The sequence below is a fragment of the Salmo salar genome, chromosome ssa04 (assembly GCF_905237065.1).
Source record: "Salmo salar chromosome ssa04, Ssal_v3.1, whole genome shotgun sequence".
Taxonomy (NCBI): Eukaryota; Metazoa; Chordata; class Actinopteri; order Salmoniformes; family Salmonidae; genus Salmo; species Salmo salar.
In genome coordinates, this window is record NC_059445.1 from 22,046,275 (window position 1) to 22,065,127 (window position 18,853).

Genomic DNA, 18,853 nt, shown 5'->3' on the forward strand with positions numbered 1-18,853 from the left:
AGCGAAGGACATAATGCACCACAAAGCAGTGATTCGGTTGTGAAGACGGACTAGCTAAAACATGACATTGGTGGAACCATCCCTCTCAAAAATAACCTCCAACCATGTGCATTAAGGAACCTTTTCTATCTTTCTCAGAGTATGTTGTCTTGGGTTTATTCAGTGGTGGGGTCAGGGTGCAACAGAAAGAATATTACAGCTAGAAATGTGATATATAAATCTGATCATTCTTTATTCTGCATGACATCAGAGTCGTGTCTTTTCTAGACTGCATATTTCTAGCTGAACATTCTGAATAAGTCAATTTCCGCAACCTAACAACAGACCGACAAACATTGTTTCTCGCCCTTCTCCCCAAAGTGTGCACTTGTACACTTCCTCTCGTGGATTTCAAAGGAATGGGACTGGTGCAAGGAATATGGTGGAAAACAGGAACTCAATCCAGCCCAAGTTTACACCAATCCAATACCTTTAATGCCTTAGGTTGCCTAAAGTTTAGGAGGAGTAAATGAGTTGACAATTTGGGAGAAGGGGTAGAAACCAAAATGTCGAAACTGGCTAACAGAAACAAACCACGCAAGCTGCAACATACAAGAGGAGCATGAAGAACGGCGCAGAACGATGCTCTGACCAGATGCTGCTGATTCATTTGTCGATTTTAATTAGCATGTTATTTCAATTTATGTCTGTTCTGCTCAGTTCTACCGGCTGCTCCACTAGCTTATCAACAGCGGTAAGCACACACTGCAAAAGAACCTGAATTTTGTTGGTGAAAAATAGGAAAATATACAATGTAGGAAGAGAGGTATCCCTTAGTAGGAGGATTTTTGTGGTGAAAGGACCAATCCATGTTAACTTGGGACTTTTGTTTTGCAGTGTTTTGTTTTGCAGTGTTTCGAGCTTTCAACGTGTCGCGAGGCCAGCTGATAACGAGACGGCCACGCTACGCAAAACCAACTCACCAAGATGCAGAGACAAGAAGACCAGTCACAAGGAGCTACACAACAGGCGACCACCACAGTGACCACCACAGCACCCAGCAGCATGCCAAAGCAACTACAACAGGAAGGACCCCAGACTCCACTCCTGGTGAGCATGCCTTTGTTCCAACTCAGCACTAACACGCCGGATTCGACCAATCTCTGTCCAGACTGAAGACCGTTGACTCATTATGCGTTAGTGTCGGGTTGCGAAATAAAACAAACAGCCTTTCGTTGAATCAGGTAGGTACTGCTGGGCTGGAAGAAAAGCCTGCACACCCACTAGCTCTCCAGTCCGACACTTGGACGACACCTGGACAACATTATTCCCACCCAGCTACAGCGGGGTGAAGACAGAACGGGTAGAGAGGGGTATACCTAAAGCGGGGGGTGCCTAGGTGGGAGTTACGGACCCTCACTTACCGGACGGCCGAACTCCAGCTCGGAAAAGAACTTATACCAAGGCTCGTTCTCTAAATCTATGTCATCTGGGTTTAGCTTATAGGTCTAGAGAGAGCGGAGAGTGACAAAGAAAGAGGGAGGGAGAGAGAGGAGGAAGAGAAAGCACAGAGCGATATGGATCTCATGGTTAGGATAGGGGTGTGCAGCGCACGGCTGCAGGGGTTGATGGGAAGAGTGGGTCCAGATGGCGAGTTTAACACCAGGGTAAAGAGACAAAATCAGTGTTGTTACCGGGGCACACACACCATTACACAAATTATTTTGGGGGGCTAACTATGACGCTCGTCATAGAAACCATTGATGTGCAATTCATTTTACCTAGCTACTTTTCATATTTGTCATTCAAATAATGGAAAAAATGAAAAAAAGTTGAATGGGTTGTAGGAGAACGGTCAATTAAATTGAGCGGTAAAGATATAACATTGGCTTTGTTGAACAGTCCTGTATGAAGGGTCTTTGCTGCCTTTAGCTTGTGACGCCACACAGTCATTCACTATAAAGCACCAAAAGCAGAGCAGAAAAAGTGTTGTAATGTGTAGACTACTCCAGCAGAGGGCAACATCTTCCTGTCATAAGCCCTATACAACTCTGGTTCATTTCAGCACACCTGAGCCACGTTCAAGTAGCCAAACATTATCAAACGTTGCAGATAGAAATTCCACGAACAGAGCCAATGCGATTCCTTATTCTACATGTCAGAGAGTCATGTTTGTTCTACAAAGTACATTTCTATCTGGATGTTTCAAAACGTTAGGTCCTGCCGAACGCGCCCCCAGTTGAGCGCCAAACGGTCTTTTCGAGGTTCGTTTGGTGGGTGTGACCTGATCAATATGGTCGTGACCATTTTGAAATTGTGCAGCACACCATACAAAATCACCCTCTGGGCAATTACAATCACACCATTCAACTGAATGTTCAGAACAGCACCATATCCGCAGAATTAAATGTTCCACACCACTGCATCCCGCTGAACGTGGTCCTGAGTAAGTGAGGTAAAAAAAGGAACTATGGATTAACTATTAATAAATTATTTGATTCTTTCTAAAAGTCTCATTTAAACCTCCAACATGTACTCTGCCCAATTCTATGACCTTAATATTAAAAGTGAACTTTTACACCTGTAGCAAAACTCACCATAACAGAACATACAGGAACTCTCGCTCTCCCACCTCCTCTCCCGAAGGACTACAGAGTGCTAGAACGACTCCTACGCACCAGCTCTGGGGCTTATTCCTCAGTCACTTTCCATGAGGTTTACTGTGGAGCGGAGGAGTGATTCACTGCAGTGCCCGGCACACTGCAGACTGGCAGTGACATTTACCACCCGTGTCTACTGGGAAATGCAGTATATGAGCTGCTGGGGGAAATGGCTTTTTGTATTGGACTTGCAAAACAGCTACTTTAGCTCAGGAAGAGGTGAATTGCACTGTGGAGGGGACTGTACCCTCTATGTGGGCCGTGCCCATAAGAAAGTAGAGCGCCTGACGTCGCTGAAGAAAAGGTTTACAGAGGTCAACCAACCCCCCCCCCCCCGGGTACTTCATGCCACAAGGCCAAAAAACGCCGATGCCTTTTACCAGCTGGCTCAGCTGAGCCCCAGCCCTCACTGGGTGACCCATGTCCAGGAGCCATTTAAAGGGATACTTTGGGATTTTGGTAATGAGTCAAGACGAACACGTGCGATACCATTTTTATGTATCTGTGTCCAGTATGAGGGAAGTTAAGAGGTAGTTTCGCGAGTCAACGCTAACTAAAGTCAGCGCACTGACTGGAAGTCTATGGGTACAGTATCTGCTAGCACGCTAGTAGCTACCCATAGGCTTCCAGTCATTGCGCCGACTGGCAGTGATCAGACTACAATCCAAGAAGTGGACCACAAGATGTTAATAATAGCCTTCTTTATGGGAGGCCGTATCCAGAGGCGTGGATGTGCGTGTGAACTAGTTTTTCCCTATCAGCAGCGGAGAGACCCACACCACGACCAGAAACGCACACACAAAGGTGATGTGATGAAGGCTAGAAACATGGTTTATCGTGGCTTTCTTTAGAGAAACGGGGAGCGGGACAGCATAGTTGGGATGCACGAGGGAGCCTATAGCTCACCCCGCATTCCAGACATCCCTGACTCATTGATATTCCCCACGCCTGCTCCTCTCCCTGTGCTCTACGTGGATTGATTCCCACATTAGGGTGTGCGTCAAATGGCTCCCTATTCTCTACACTATAGAGCAGTTGACCCCGACTTTGAATACCATTGCTATAGGGAATAGGGTGCCCTTTGGGAGGAAGCAATGAAGTCTAAAGACATTAAAAAGGTCCAATGCAACCGTTTAATCTCAATATCAAATCATTTCTGGGTTAGAATTAAGTACGTTACTGTGATTGTTTTCAATTTAAATGATCAAAAATAGCTTTTTAGCAAAGAGCAATTTCTCAAGCAATAATTTAGCTAGTTGTCCGGGAGTGTTCTGAGTGGGGAGGGGAAAACTATCTGTTATTGACAGAGGTTTGGAACTATCTTTCTTATTGGTCTATTAACTATTTTGTCACCAGGAAGGCCAAAACTCCATCCCATCAAAACAGGCAGAAATTTCAGGCAGCCTTTTCAAACAGCTCTTACACTAAAAGAGCGTTATCATCATTTCCACAATTTTACAGTTTTATTCTATAGTGTGGAAATATATATAAAACACAGGAAAATCATGTTTATGATTGCAGAAACTAAACACGTTTTTGACCCCCCTCCTTTAACTCCCTCTCTCTCTCTCTCCTAAACGATCACCCTCAAGTCCATGGAGCAGACAGAATAGCACGTGGGTGGCCGACCCTCCTCCTGCAAGATGTCGCTCCAAACTGAATCAGGTGGGTTACAACAGGGTTGGAGCAAAACCCTGCATTGCGACAGGCTCTCCAGGAAGATGGTTGACCAGTCCAATACATCTTATACAATACACAACTATCCCCTCACTTCACCTCTTGCCCTCAATTCCATGTAGCAAATAACCCCAGCCTCACCAATACAATGGGGGACACACAGATAGGGAGTGAAAAGAAGATTCCAATCCTTTGCCTTTGTGGTCCATCATTTTTTTATTTTATTTTTATTTTTAAAAGGTCACTGAAATGCTTTATAAGGAAACACTATAGAATGTAAATTATATTAAAATTATTTTCTACAATGGGTTGGTCAAAACAAGCATTGTGATTGGTTGAGACGTGTTCTTGGCTTGGTTTTCAACTGTGGGAACTTATATAGACATGATTTGGAAAGGCACACACTGTCCAATCAAATGAATTTACCACAGGTGGACTTCAAGTTCTAGAAACATCTCAAGGATGATCAACAGAAACAGGATGCATCTGAGCTCAACTTCGAGTTTCATAGCAAAAAAATAAATAAACAAATGACTTGTTTTTGCTTTGTCATCATGGGGTATTGTCTGTAGATTGATGAGGGAAAAAAGTAATTTTATTCATTTTAAAATACAGTGTCTTGCAAAAGTATTCACCCCCCGTGGCATTTTTCCTATTTTCTTGCCTTACAACCTGGAATTAAACATTTTTTTGGGGGGGCTTGTATAATTTGATTTAGACAACATGCCCACCACTTTGAGGATGCAAAATATTTTTTATTGTGAAACAAACAAGACAAAAAAACAGAAAACTTGAGCGTGCATAACTGTCCCCCCCCCAAAAAGTCAAAACTTTGTAGAGCCACCTTTTGCAACAATTACAGCTGCAAGTCTCTTGGGGTATGTCTCTATAAGCTTGGCACATCTAGCCACTGGGATTTTTGCCCATTCTTCAAGGCAGAACTGCTTCAGCTCCTTCAAGTTGGATGGGTTCCGCTGGTGTACAGCAATCTTTAAGTTATACCACAGATTCTCAATTAGATTGAGGTCTGGGCTTTGATTAGGCCATTCCAAGACATTTAAATGTTTCCCCTTAAACCTTTAGCAGTATGCTTAGGGTCATTGTCCTGCTGGAAGGTGAACCTCCGTCCCAGTCTCAAATCTCTGGAAGACTGAAACAGGTTTCCTTCAAGAAATTCCCTGTATTTAGCACCATCATCATTCCTTCAATTCTGACCAGTTTCACAGTCCCTGCTGATTAAAAACATCCCCACAGCATGATGCTGCCACCACCATGCTTCACTGTGGGGGTAGGGTTCTCGGGATGATGAGATATGGTGTTGGGTTTGCGCCAGACATAGCGTTGTCCTTGATGGCCAAAAAGCTCAATTTTAGTCTCATCTAACCAGAGTACCATCTTCTATGTGTTTTGGAGTCTCCCATATGCGTTTTGGCGAACACCAAACGTGTTTGCTTATGTTTTTCTTTAAGCAATGGCTTTTTTCTGGCCACTCTTCCATAACGCCCAGCTCTGTGGAGTGTACTAAAGTGGTCCTATGGACAGATACTCCAATCTCCGCTGTGGAGCTTTGCAGCTCCTTCAGGGTTATCTTGGTCTCTTTGTCGCCTCTCTGATTAATGCCCTCATTGCCTGGTCTGTGAGTTTTGGTGGGTGGCCCTCTTGGCAGGTTTGTTGTGGTGCCATATTCTTTACATTTGTAAAAAATTGATTTAATGGTGCTCCATGCGATGTTCAAAGTTTCGGATATTTTTTTATAACCCAACCCTGATCTGTACTCCTTGGTCTTCAAGGTGCCTCTTGCTTGGTGGTGTTGCAGGCTCTGGGACTCTTTCAGAACAGGTGTATATATACTGAGACCATGTGACACTTAAATAAAGTCCACCTGTGTGCAATCTAACTAATTATGTGACTTCTGAAGGTAATTGGTTGCACCAGATCTTATTTTGGGGCTTCATAGCAAAGGGGGTGAATACGTATGCATGCACCACTTTTCTGTTTTACATTTTTTTAACAAGTTATTTTTTTCATTTCACTTCACCAATTTGGACTATTTTGTTTATGTCCATTACATGAAATCCAAATAAAAATCTATTTAAATTACAGGTTGTAACGCAACAAAATAGGAAAAACGCCAAGGGGGATGAATAATTTTGCAAGGCACTGTAAGGCTGTAACAAAATGTGTAAAATGTCAAGGGGTCTGAATACTTTCTGAATGCACTCTATATAAATAAATGTGCATATAAAGCACATGGGACATTAATATTCTTACATTTGTTTTAGGACTAATTTCAGGCTTGACATGAACACGAAACTTAAGTTCACTAACAGAGCATCTATATTATTAACATTCAAAGGCCATTACTTTTCTAAAAATACACATTCAAGGATACATCCCCCCTCGGGCTTAAAAATACCACTATTATATAATTGCTTTCCTACTCAACCTTAACAAGCATATCAGCCCAAAATAGCAGTCAGTCAGTTCGACCACTTCAGGACACGTAATAGAAATGCCTTTATCCCCCTAATGGCTGAGGTACAGCACCTCTAAAGGCCTCTTCCTAGAGCGTAGGTCAGGGGTCTCCAACTCCGTTCCTGTAGATAGAGCCTTTGTGTGTAGAGGGTTTTGTTCCAACCCAGCTCTAAAAACACCTCTTTTTCACTCTGGATCTTAATATCTGGAATCGGGTGTATTCGTGCTGGGCAGGAACAAAAGCCTACACCTCCATTTAGCTCTCCAGGACCGAGAGTTGGAGATCACTCGCTTATTAGGAAACAAGGACGCTGTAGATTAGAGGGTGATTATGGGGAGTTTTAAATGGCTTAGATAATGACAATGTAGGCCAGGGGTGTCAAACTAAATTCCTGAAGGGCTAAGTGTCAGCGGGTTTTCGCTCCTCCCTTTGATTAGTTAGGAACTCCCCTCACCTGGTTGTTGGATTCATTTATTCATTCATTTCTGGCAGTCTAATTGGACACCAAGCGAAAGGGAATAACAAAAACTAGGAAACACATGGCCCTCCGGGAATTGAGTTTGACACCCTGATGTAAGCTAATAAAAAAAAGTAACAGACGTGCTTTTGGGCACTCACCGGCCTCTCCTGCTCCAGAATGGATGATTTCCCAGGCTCGTACTCAAATATACTCTTGGGTTCAGCGCGGTACTTTCTAGTGTCCACTTTCCTATCGGGAGGGCCCCACTGATTCCTGGCGCGAAAATAAATAAAAGACATCAGTGTGATCTTGGACCTAGTTTAAGATGTCAAAGGCACACCACTAGCCTAGGTCTAGGTTCTAGGTCTAGGGTAACACCTAAGGTGAGGGTCTCAAGTGACTAGGCCTAGGTAAGGACAAAGCCTAAGATGTAGACTAACAGGCCATTGGTCTAGGACCAAGCGAAAGAAAACCAGACTGCGGTGTCTTACATGGTGTCGGGCGAGTCTCGCTCCCGGTCGCTGTCTCTGGACCTTAGCTGGAGGAGGGAGGGCTTGGGCGGGGGTGGCGGTGGCACAGGGGAGGGCTCCCTGAAGGTCCCGGGGCCTCCGTTGTCCGACGGGCTCTTGGCCAGGGGCCGGTACGTTTGTGTCCTGGGGGGAGGGTAGGCCACGGTGGGGTTGGAGGACTGACCATATGTGTCTAGAGAGAGAGAGAGGTAGAGAGAGAAGAGAGAGAGAAAATAGAGAGAAAGCGGAGGGAAAATAGAGAAAGAGGTGGAGGAAGAATAGAGAGAGAGCGATATGATGGGGTGGGAAAAATAGAAAGAGAGCGATAAAGACAGAAAGAGTGAAAAGAAAGGAGAAGAAGGGCGTGGTAAACTAAGCATTCTTGCGAGTCAGGTGTTTTCATTGTCCCTGAACACAGGACAACGTGACGAACCAGCAGCATACATTTGAATCTTCAACAAGAGATCTTTGAGACTCTTACCACTGTCACCGCTGACAGTGTATGTGGCGTTGTACGAGTCGGCGTAGTCGTCATCTGTAGAAACACGGAAGAAGGTGAGCAGGACACACACCCCCTGCCAAGAGCACCCTTTTCCCTGCCTCCATTTGTGCACATACAAACACACACATATACAGATTCCATACCTCTATCACTGCAGAAATATTCTGCCCGTCTAAGGTAAAACCTCAGTGGGCACACTAAGGCTCCCTAGGTAGCTTATCAGCAGGGTGAATACTGAAGATCAAAGTATAAGGACTCAGGATAATGAAGGGCTGACTATTGACGCTATCCTTTGAGAACTACAATAAGCTGTGTGTGTGTGTGTGTGTGTGTGTGTATATGTGTTGTTGTTAAGAACAAATATGCCTTGTATTGACTATGTGATTTGGTGAAGCCCACACAACGGAGCAGAGATCGCGGTAGTGTATCTGTAGGTTCGATTAGACGCCGCTTCTCCCACTCAGTCCCTCCCTCTTCTTCCTCTTTCTATTGCCCTCCTTGTATCCGTCTCAGTCTCTCCCCTTCTACACTCTGTCTAATGTATTCTGGCTCAACAAGGGCACACAGAGAGAATCCCACACACACACAAACACAATACATGCATGTCCATCCACACACACACATACACTACATGACCAAAAGTATGTGGACACCTGATCGTTGAACATCTCATTCCAAAATCACGGGCATTAATATGGAGTTGGTCACCCCTTTGCTGCTATAACAGCCTCCACTCTTCTGGGAAAGCTTTCCACTAGACGTTGAAACATTGCTGCTGGGACTTGCTTCCATTCAGCCACAAGAGCATTAGTGAGGTCGGGCACTGATGTTGGGTGATTAGGCCTGGCGCGCGGTCGGCGATCCAATTAATCCCAACGATGTTCAATGGGGTTGAGGTCAGGGCTCTGTGCGGGCCAGTCAAGTTCTTCCACACAGATCTCGACAACCCATTTCTGTATGGACCTCACTTTGTGCACGGGGACATTGTCATGCTGAAACAGGAAAGGGCCTTCCCCAAACAGTTGCCACAAAGTTGGAAGCACAGACTCGTCTAGAATGTCAGTGTATGCTGTAGTGTTAAGATTTCCCTTCACTGGAACTAAGGGACCTAGCCCAAACCATGAAAAACAGCACCAGACCATTATTCCTCCTCAACCATGCATTGGGGCAGGTAGTGTTCTCCTGGCATCCACCAAACCTAGAGTCGTCCGTCGGACTGCCAGATGGTGAAGCGTGATTCATCACTCCAGAGAATGCGTTTCCACTGCTCCAGAGTCCACTGGCGGTGAGCTTTACACCACTCCAGCCGACGCCAGGCATTGCGCATGGTGATCTTAGGCTTGTGTGCGGCTGCTCAGCCATGGAAACCCATTTCATGAAGCTCACAACGACCAGTTCTTGTGCGGACGTTGCTTCCAGAAGCAGTTTGGAACTCGGTAGTGAGTGTTGCAACTGAGGACAGATAATATTTACACGCTATGCGCGCCAGCACTCGGCTATCCCGTTCTGTGAGCTTGTGTGGCCTACCCCTTTGCGGCTACTTCACAATAACGGCACTTACAGTTGACCAGGGGAGATCTAGCAGGGCAGAAATTTGACAAACTGACTTGTTGGAAAGGTGTCATCCTATGACGGTGCCACGTTGAAAGTCCCTGAGCTCTTTAGTAAGGCCATTCTACTGCCAATGTTTGTCTATGGAGATTACATGGCTGTGTGCACGATTTTATACACCTGTCAGCAACGGGTGCGGCTGAAATAACCGAATCTACTAACTTGAAGGGAAGTCCACATCCTTTTGTACATATAGTGTACATACATGACACACACACACACACCCACCCCAGGTGACCAATCTAGGTGAACAGCAAGTAATGACAGACTGTAAAGTAAGCATTTCACAGTATTATTAGGTTGTATTTGGCGCATGGGACAAATAAAATGGGACGTGACCGTACACATTGCAATGGACACAGTGTACCATCTCCCCACCTGCTTTGTGAACCATGTGGATCTGCTTGAACATGGTCTTGTACCAGTCCTTCGGCCTATCCACCGTCTGTGGGGAGAGAGAAAACAATCAGAAATCAATGTAGGCTACGGACAGACGGCCAGATAGGCAGGCAGACAGACGGGCAGCCAGAGAGGCGGATCGATGGATGGATAGATGGATGGACAGGACACGTGCAAAGAAAAGTCTGTGTGCATAGCCACGTGTTTTTGTTTGTCACGGACACACACTCCCACACACACAGTCATCTGTCATCATCTGACAGGGGAAGTTCATTTCTTGGCCAGTCGCTAGCATTGACCGCAACTGCGACCTGACTAGGCAGAAAAGTGTCCGTTTTGAGTCCAGTGTGTGTGTGCGTATGTGTGTGTGTGTGTGTTTGACCAGACGTACCCAGATGGCCCGAGCCTGGCTACACCCCCGCTAATACCATGGTTACCAGCGAGGGGCCAGAAACATTTTCCGCACAGCGCATCTGTCTCTCTTTCTGCCTCTCTCCCCTTCTCCATGCTCTTCACAATAGAGCGAGGACTAGTGTCTGAAGTATTGTTATAGACGGCTGAGATACATACACACTCGGATGTGGGTACACAGAGAGAGAGAGAGAGAAAGGCTGCTCATTGCCCTGTAGTACAATAACGATGACTTTGACTAAGTCCCTAATTATAGCTAGCGGACATAAAAAGGTAGGGAGAGAAAGAGGGAGCGAGAAAGAGAGAAAGGGCTCTGAATAAGGGGTCTAAAGCTGCTGACATCTCAAAAGCATTCCTCCCACTGGGCCCTGCTCACATATCAGACAGGGATAGTCAGGGCCAGAGGTACTCCACATTCCCCGAGGGAAAAAACACAACGGCGTGTCATGAAACTCCGCAACACACATTGTGTGCATCCCAAACGGCCCCCTGTTCCCTACATAGTGCACTACATTTGGCCAACCTACATAGGGTTCCGGTCAAAAGTGGTGCACTAGAAAGGGAAATCGGGTGCCGTGTGGGACAGAGCCCCCGTCAACGACCACCAGATATGGAAAATAGGCTTACTGCTCTGCAGCGAAATTCATCCCACTTAAAATGAAACAGAGATTTTAAGCCTTCTTAAAATGTGTTCTTAAAGTATGTGTCCAAAGAGTTGTTTTTGTTGCGCTTGTCTTGTCGTCTGTATGCATGCGTGTGTATGACTGCGTGGGTCCTCGCCTCACCGTGCGAATGGCGATGGGGATGCCCGTGTCATCCACGGGGCCGATGCCCTCGTAGTGGGGCGCCTTGATGACCGACACCCTCTTCTCCTCCTCTGAAAAGCGGGCGAGGGGCACCGTGCTGCTCACGCTGGTGTGGCCCGACATCACCGACTCTGAACCTTCTTTGTGGTGTGTGTGTATGTAGTGTAGAGTAGTATGTGGAAGGGGAGAGAAGAGGAGAAAAAAAGGGATGAATAGAGGGATGGAGGAAGGAAGAGAAGACAGTGAAGTGATGTGAGGGATTTGGATGGGCTGGCCCAGAAAACACACAAACGTAACGCTCTCCTTATATTCTCCATTTCATACAGACGTACACACACAAACAAACAAACAAACCGTACTAAACAGCAGCCCCTCACCACACACACACACACACAAACACTCACTCTTATCCACAATGTTGTTTAGCCAAGCACTTCAGAGTAGTGGGGAAACAGTTTATTTGAGATATCCACTGACTGTACAAAACATTGAGTTGCAGCCCCCCTTTTTGTCCTCAGAACAGCCTCAAATAGTCTGGGGCATGGACTCTACAAGGTGTCGAAAGCGTTCCACAGGGATGCTGGCCAATGTTGACTTCAATACTTCCCACAGTTGTGTCAAGTTGGCTGGATGTCCTTTGGGTGGTGGACCATTCTTCATACACACAGGAAACTGTTGAGCGTGAAAAACCCAATTGTCTCGAGGATTAAAAATCCTTCTTTAACCGGTCTCTTCCCCTTCATCTACGCTGATTGAAGTGTCAACAACAAGGGATCATAGCTTTCACCTGGTCAGTGTCATGGAAAGAGGTGTTCCTAATGCTTTGTACACTCAGTGTGTATACAGTATATCATAGTAAATGTAGGGCTGTGCAACGCTGATGCGAGTTATGCACCGATAAGCATATTCCCACTGCCAGGTCCACTTTGTCAGCCATTCATTTTCCACTGTGTTCCCCTATCGATTAGGTCCCGTCTGCCTCTAATGGGTGTAAATACATCATATACCGCAAACCTCAATAGTCCCATTACATCAACTAACTAGATAAGTGCATTAAAGAGCCATTACCTCTGGGCGGTAGTAATAGTGAGGGGATCAACACCAGAACAAAGTCAAAGTATGGGTTGAAGAAAATCGCCACAGTGGCGTGACGACGCGTACATTCACAGACATCTGAATACCGGTAATCAATTGGCTTACTTTGTGTGGAGGCGTACATTGTGGTTCAGGATCGTTCTTAGCGTAAGAGTTCTTGGTTATGTAGTGGTTGATTGAATTTTTTTTTTTTGTCAAGCCTTATTCTGTGCTCATTATTTTGTTAAAGGTATACTCAGCAATATGGCATTGTGGTTCATAGCAGAGCAAATGCCTGCTTACAGAAGTCAACAAAAAATTCTAAAATCAGCCCAGGCTGACACAGGTCGGCATCGCCGCTCTCACCTGCGCTCCGACTCTGCATGTGAACCACCCCTGGGCTGAACGAGGCGGGGAGAGGGGGGTAGGCCGGGGGTGAGGAGGGCCTCTGGGGGTGGGGCGCACTTCCATTCATAGCCACTTGAATAGCTTGGCCCTGGAGGGGAGAGAGAGTGAGAGAAAAAGAGAGAGCGAGGGGAGATGAAGAGTGAGAGAAAAAGAGGGTGAGGAGACAACAGACAGACAGACAGACAGACATCAGAACCAGAGGGTAAACGTTTATAGCTGTCAAAACTGATGAGACAGACACCCACATAATGTTATCAGCTGGTGAAGAATCAAAGACTCGCTACTAAGAATTGATGAGTCTGTAATAAGAGTAGGTTACCGGTAAGACTGAAATGACTATACGAGTAGATTTTAAGGACCAAAGTGAAATAGCTCAATCTGATTCTTAGGAGAGGAGTGCAACAGACAGTATTGGAAAATCGTGCTGCATCAGAGAAAACATAACAGGTTAGTTAAAAGGAAGTAGCTGAGTAGCTGGAAGTCAACAAACACGGGCTTACTTCAAATCAGGGATGTCCTTATTGGTTAGAAACGACACGGTGCAAACATAGAAGACTGTGTCACATCACTGTCACATTGAAAGACCAAAACTCACACAATGATTTTAACAGACATAGGAAAGAAGTTGTTGTACCTAAGAGTTAATGACAGTTGGACAAATCCTCACATTTTGTTATGTGAGAAACACACACAAAAAGACACGTTACATAAGTGGGATTACGGTGCACAAAGACGTTGTTAGACTAAAACCATCAGAAGAGCGAGAAGGGAGATGTTATGACAGTGGGACAAGGGGGTAGGGCATACAAGAGCGCCTCACTCAAGACGGGTGAGTGGATTAGTTGGAGGAGCTTGTAAACACTGGATTGTCTGGGTGGGTAACAGGTTTGGGGGGGGGGGGACTCAAGCTTCCTTGGTGTAGCCAGTAGTTAGCGACGTTGTGGGGGTGGGGTGGGGATAGTTACGTTAGTGGCAGCAGCGGCGGAGGTTAGCGGCGGCGCCTCGTCGGTGCCCGTGGTGGACGCGGAGGTCGACATGTGGCTGAGGGTGGGCGAGGGTGTGGGAGACACGCCGGGGGAGTCTAGGCTGCAGATCTGGAGCTCCTCCAGGAGGCCTGCCGTGGAGGACGAGTACTGGCTGAGCGCCGACACTGTCACTGGGGAGAGCGAGGGTGACATGCCCCCCCATACTTCCACCAGCACTAACCACGCTAACGCTAACCTCGCCGACTATGCCAATTTTGTCCATTTGGTCCCCCCCACCGCGCTCCAAGGTGGCGTATGGGGACGGGGCGTACGGGGTGGGCGACAGGGCTTTGAGGCCCGCCAGGTAGTCCAGTGAGTCGGCGCTTTGGCGGTTGTAAGGTGAGCGCCGGGCTCTGTGGTCGGGGAAGCAGGGGTGAGGAGGCGAGCCCTGGTAGGATGGAAGGGAGTTATGGAGGAGGAAGAAAGGGAGGGTGAGAGAGTTTAAACTGATGCGGCTGTGCATGGTTGGGTGGTTCAAACAGGACAGGAAGTGACACTGTGTGACAGGAAATGATGTGGTGTTTTGTCACACTGCATTATAGTGTGCAGACTGTTGTTATCTTCACTGTGGGGTAAGAGATTGGATTAGTGCAATCACGGTGTATGAAGATATCGGACACTGAACAAAACACACTGTGCTTCTAAATCTGGCCATCCCCCTGACAAACGCACAAACACAAGCACACAATCCCAGTTAGTCTGGTTGGTTTGTTGGTTGGTTGGTTGTGCCTGACAAACCACAGTGGTGCTGTTGAAGAATAACTGACGGAGGTTGATTAGGAAACTGGAACTCAGTTATAGTACCACCACATTCGCTGCGGACGGTAGAGGTGGAACTGGAGGGGGGGCCTTCACCTTCCTGCCCTCCCCAGGGTCAGAAGCTGGGGCTGGGGTCTTGGGCTCCAGGGTAGGGGCCTTGGAGCCCGGTGGTTTGGGGTTCCGCGGGGCCATCTGGACGGAGAGGGAGGCTGTGTGCTGGCTTTGGGGGCCGATGGAGGAGTCTTTACAGGGGGGAAGGCTAGGGGGAGGAAGGGAAGTGGTGAGAGTCTCAGGCTGGGGGATGGGTTGGTGGGAGGGGGGATCAGGGATGGTGACGGGGGTGAGTCTGAGGGAGGACACCTTGCGCTCTGAAGCCTGAAGCTGGGTGGTGGTGGAGGAAGTAGCAGTGGAGGCTTTGACCTCGCTGGTGTCATTGGGGATGGGGTTGGCGAGGGGAGACTGAGGGTTTGTTTGTGGGGGCTGGGGGTTGGGTTCAGATTGGGGTTGAGGTGCAGAAGTGGTGGTAGTACTCTGATGGTGGGAGTAAGAAGACGTGCTCTTGACTGTGTAAGACTCTTTGAGGACGGCCTTCTCGTTGGAGAGGGCTAGCATCCCGGGTCCGAGGGTCTCGGCTAGGAGGGAGCTGTAGGAGGGGGGGATAGCGCCTGTGGCGGGGGAGGGGTAGCTCTCTCTCCTAGGGGGCGGGAGGGGGACCTGATTGACAGCCTGCGCAGCCAATTAGAATCAGAGAAAACAGCAAACAAACATTGTTGATCAATGGAATGATTGAAATAAAGATATGAGACAGACAAAATCCAGGTCAAAATATAATACAAGAACAATACACCCTTGACTGGAATATATAAATTTTTTCCCTCTCTGTTGTAAACATTTTAGGAGGTTGTGGTGCGATTTATTTTCCACTTTGAAGCCAACGTCAAAATGTGGCCTGGAATCAAATAAAGATCATTTTAGAAGATTGAAGGGATGTGTGGAGCAGGCTGCTTCCTTGCTGCGTTTATTATCTTCCTCAAATGACGCATAAACACTGAACACACACTCCTCTGGAGGATGAAAGGAATCTTTGATTAGTCTCTTTACAGCCGCTGGAAAACAACATATCAACTTGAATCAACAGAAAAACTTGACGGGAAATTATCTGGAGGCACTGGTGGTGAAGGAATAACACTGTAGGATTTATTCACATTATAAACTCCCTGATAAAGAATGACTCATACTGCTTTAATACTACGGATTCAACAATGATAGCTTTGCCACCGAAACCAATCAGTGTGGTGTGAATACCCTGGTTAAACTGATTAAGCATATTAAAAAGCTGTATAGGAATTCAACAATGCACAGTATGTGTGTGTGTGTGTGTGTGCGAACGTGTGTATTCACCTGCGTGGGGGACTTCTTGTCTTGCAGGTTGGGCCTGACGCTGCGGAAGCCCTTGGCGGCCAGAGAAGAACTGACGTCGTCGCCGTTCCTCAGGCCGTCGGTGCTACGCGACCTCCAAGCATCTGGAATACATACACCCACACACACGTCACATCTCATAATACAATTATAGGTAACAGGCCTTACACAACAACTAGACCCCTTGATGCCAACACATGGTGTTTCACAGCTAACAGTCCAAGATAAATTGGATATGAGAATTGTGTCAAGACATACTACATTGAACTGTAGTTACCTGAATCTGATGAGTGAGACTCACTCCCTGTGAGGAGAAAATAAACACACATCACACATTAACATGTTACTTTTGGTATGCATGATCCTCAACAATATGCAGCAAAAGAGACATTTGAATGGTGGGTTCAGTAGTTTGAATACATATTCAATGTATTTCAATGGTGGGTTCAGTAGTTTGAATACATATTCAATGTATTTGAATGGTGGGTTCAGTAGTTTGAATACATATCCAAATGAACGCGACAGACTGCTGAAAGAGGGTGAGAGGAACATTTAGGGAAGGAAAAGGGGACAATTCAATGATACATAGATGGGATACAGTTAATAATGTCTGTTCTACACAATGTCAGAATGTTCTATCAGAATGTTCCCCAAGGTTGTGTTCTACACAATCTATTCTCATCTCAACGTTGTGCCCTTCTGAACGCAGCCCTTTCAAAAGCCAACGGCGCCGAGACACAAAGCCAGGACATTATGACCCAGAGCATGCGAGAGAGATAGAAACCAGGGGCGTGTTCATTCAGCACCAAACCAGAGTGAAAGGGGGAGGTACCACCTGAACTTTCCCAATATGAAATGCTTGTTTTCCGTTGCAAAACGTTTTGCCACGCTCTGCCCTATTGAACATGACCCTGTGTTACCGTCCACATATCCCAACTGCTATTAACTCGATTGCCACTCAAGGGGATCAGTGTCAAATAGAAGATTTGATTATAAACCTGTTATTAGAGGTAAGAGGACATTCAGCAGCTAACCAGCTAGAGACACTCAACGGGCCCCAAAACAAAGTAACACGGGCTAACTGACAAACAGTTACAGCTACCAAATAAATATTTGGAGTTGCTAAATGTATTTTAAATCAGATAACACCAGATTGACTATATTGCTATAGCCAAGCTGCGTACTGACATATGATGGAATTTGATGTGGTTCCATCTTCTAGCACAGCGGACTAAAATAATTACCACTGGAATAGATCAATATATGTGGAACTGGGGCGGCTCGATGAAAGGTTTAGGAAACGCTGCTGTAGAAGATGGGGGAGGTTTGTTGTCTGGGGGGGGAGCCGACTGAACACAGACATACGGTACATCGGCCTAACTAAATGTGTCTATTTCAAACCCTATAGGTTTGACTATGGTTGGCTTTGGAGAGAGCAGCAGAGTGGGAACTGATGACAGAGAAGCCAACACAAAGCCAGAAAAGAAAGGAATCTCCCAACCAGTCAGAATACAAAGTCTTTAGAGGCTTGGCTAAGTTAGCTCTCGCCTACTTATTAAACTGATATCAGATATACATTAAAAAGGGGATGAGACAGTCGGGGTCGGGGAGATGAAGTGTGTGTGGGTGCGTGCGTGCGTGCGTGCATGCCTGTCTGTGTGTTGCGAGAGTGTTTCTCTGTGCATGCGTGTTTGTGTGTGCACGCCCGTGTGTGTGTGTGTGTGTGTGTGTGTCTACACGTGTGTAGCCGGAACGAGCGTTGAAAATTTCATGAGGTGCGGAGGGTGTTTTGATATCCCTGGCCAGGTTTAATAGCTCTCGCCCGCTGCACGCCTTCACCCAGGGAATTCTGGGTATCCGGAGATATTTGACAGGATATGTCGTTAATAGCTGATGCCGCCGTGTGCGAAACCGTCGCGGCCTTGCATTGTAATTCCGGGGGAAATGTCTTTCACTACGTTACCCACGAGCAACGTGGGGGAGTGGTCCATTACTTTTCACGGCAGGGAAATTAAAAACGCTAAAGTGTCCTCTCATGTGGTTTCACCCCCTATGGAGCACTAGCTGGGTTACCAAAATGAACAGCCTGAGGCAGGCCGCACTTCAATCTGTCAACTTGTTCTATACAGCAGATTTGAGGTAGAAGTTGTGCTTAAACACAGACCTGGGATCATATTATTGTACATCTCAATCCTGGTTATAAGTCATAGGCGATGGCATAATATCCGATCCTGTATCAGTGATTAGTGCACCAGACTAGGGTTTGTCAAATAGGTTTGGCCTCGGGACAAATTATTTTCTGAGCTAATAGTCGGTGGGCCAGAACATAATTAGCATATAATATTAGCACAGTTAATTGGCCTACACTACAACTTGAGTAACATTTTTAACACATCTGATTAGTACATAATAAATTCAGTGACAATAAAATCATTATTTCGCTCCTAAAGTCACCTTGTCTCTATTCAATGACAGCAAGATAAAATGTCACTCTCAAAAAGTATTGAAAATGGAAGTTTAAGGGAAGAACGTACACTGAGTTATGTATTAATATTACCATATTTTCCCAATGCCAAGCCAGTCTGTCTTATTTGCAATGAAAATGTTGCTGTTTGCAAAGAATTCAATCTCAGACGTCATTATGAATCTAAGCATGGAACTTTCAAAGTGGCCTTCCT

At 46.3% G+C, this 18,853-nt stretch overlaps 1 protein-coding gene and 1 long non-coding RNA gene across 3 annotated transcripts in view; one reads left to right on the plus strand and one right to left on the minus strand.

The window, feature by feature from the left end:
* Positions 1 to 18,853, minus strand: part of LOC106602561 (sorbin and SH3 domain-containing protein 2) — an 81,830-nt gene that overhangs the window by 22,379 nt on the left and 40,598 nt on the right. For both annotated transcript variants that reach the window (XM_014195264.2, XM_045716656.1), the window contains exons 4-13: positions 16,453 to 16,479; positions 16,158 to 16,279; positions 14,802 to 15,482; positions 12,931 to 13,060; positions 11,470 to 11,630; positions 10,253 to 10,319; positions 8,243 to 8,296; positions 7,744 to 7,954; positions 7,411 to 7,525; positions 1,404 to 1,487 (exon numbers count right to left, since the gene is read on the minus strand). In XM_014195264.2, the coding sequence (XP_014050739.2) occupies positions 1,404 to 1,487; positions 7,411 to 7,525; positions 7,744 to 7,954; positions 8,243 to 8,296; positions 10,253 to 10,319; positions 11,470 to 11,630; positions 12,931 to 13,060; positions 14,802 to 15,482; positions 16,158 to 16,279; positions 16,453 to 16,479 (1,652 nt within the window). The remainder of the gene's footprint in view (positions 1 to 1,403; positions 1,488 to 7,410; positions 7,526 to 7,743; positions 7,955 to 8,242; positions 8,297 to 10,252; positions 10,320 to 11,469; positions 11,631 to 12,930; positions 13,061 to 14,801; positions 15,483 to 16,157; positions 16,280 to 16,452; positions 16,480 to 18,853) is intronic.
* LOC106602562 (uncharacterized) lies at positions 129 to 18,624 on the plus strand. The gene is made up of 4 exons (XR_001328237.2): positions 129 to 733; positions 877 to 1,089; positions 4,232 to 4,304; positions 16,185 to 18,624. It is a non-coding gene; the product is annotated as an uncharacterized lncRNA (long non-coding RNA).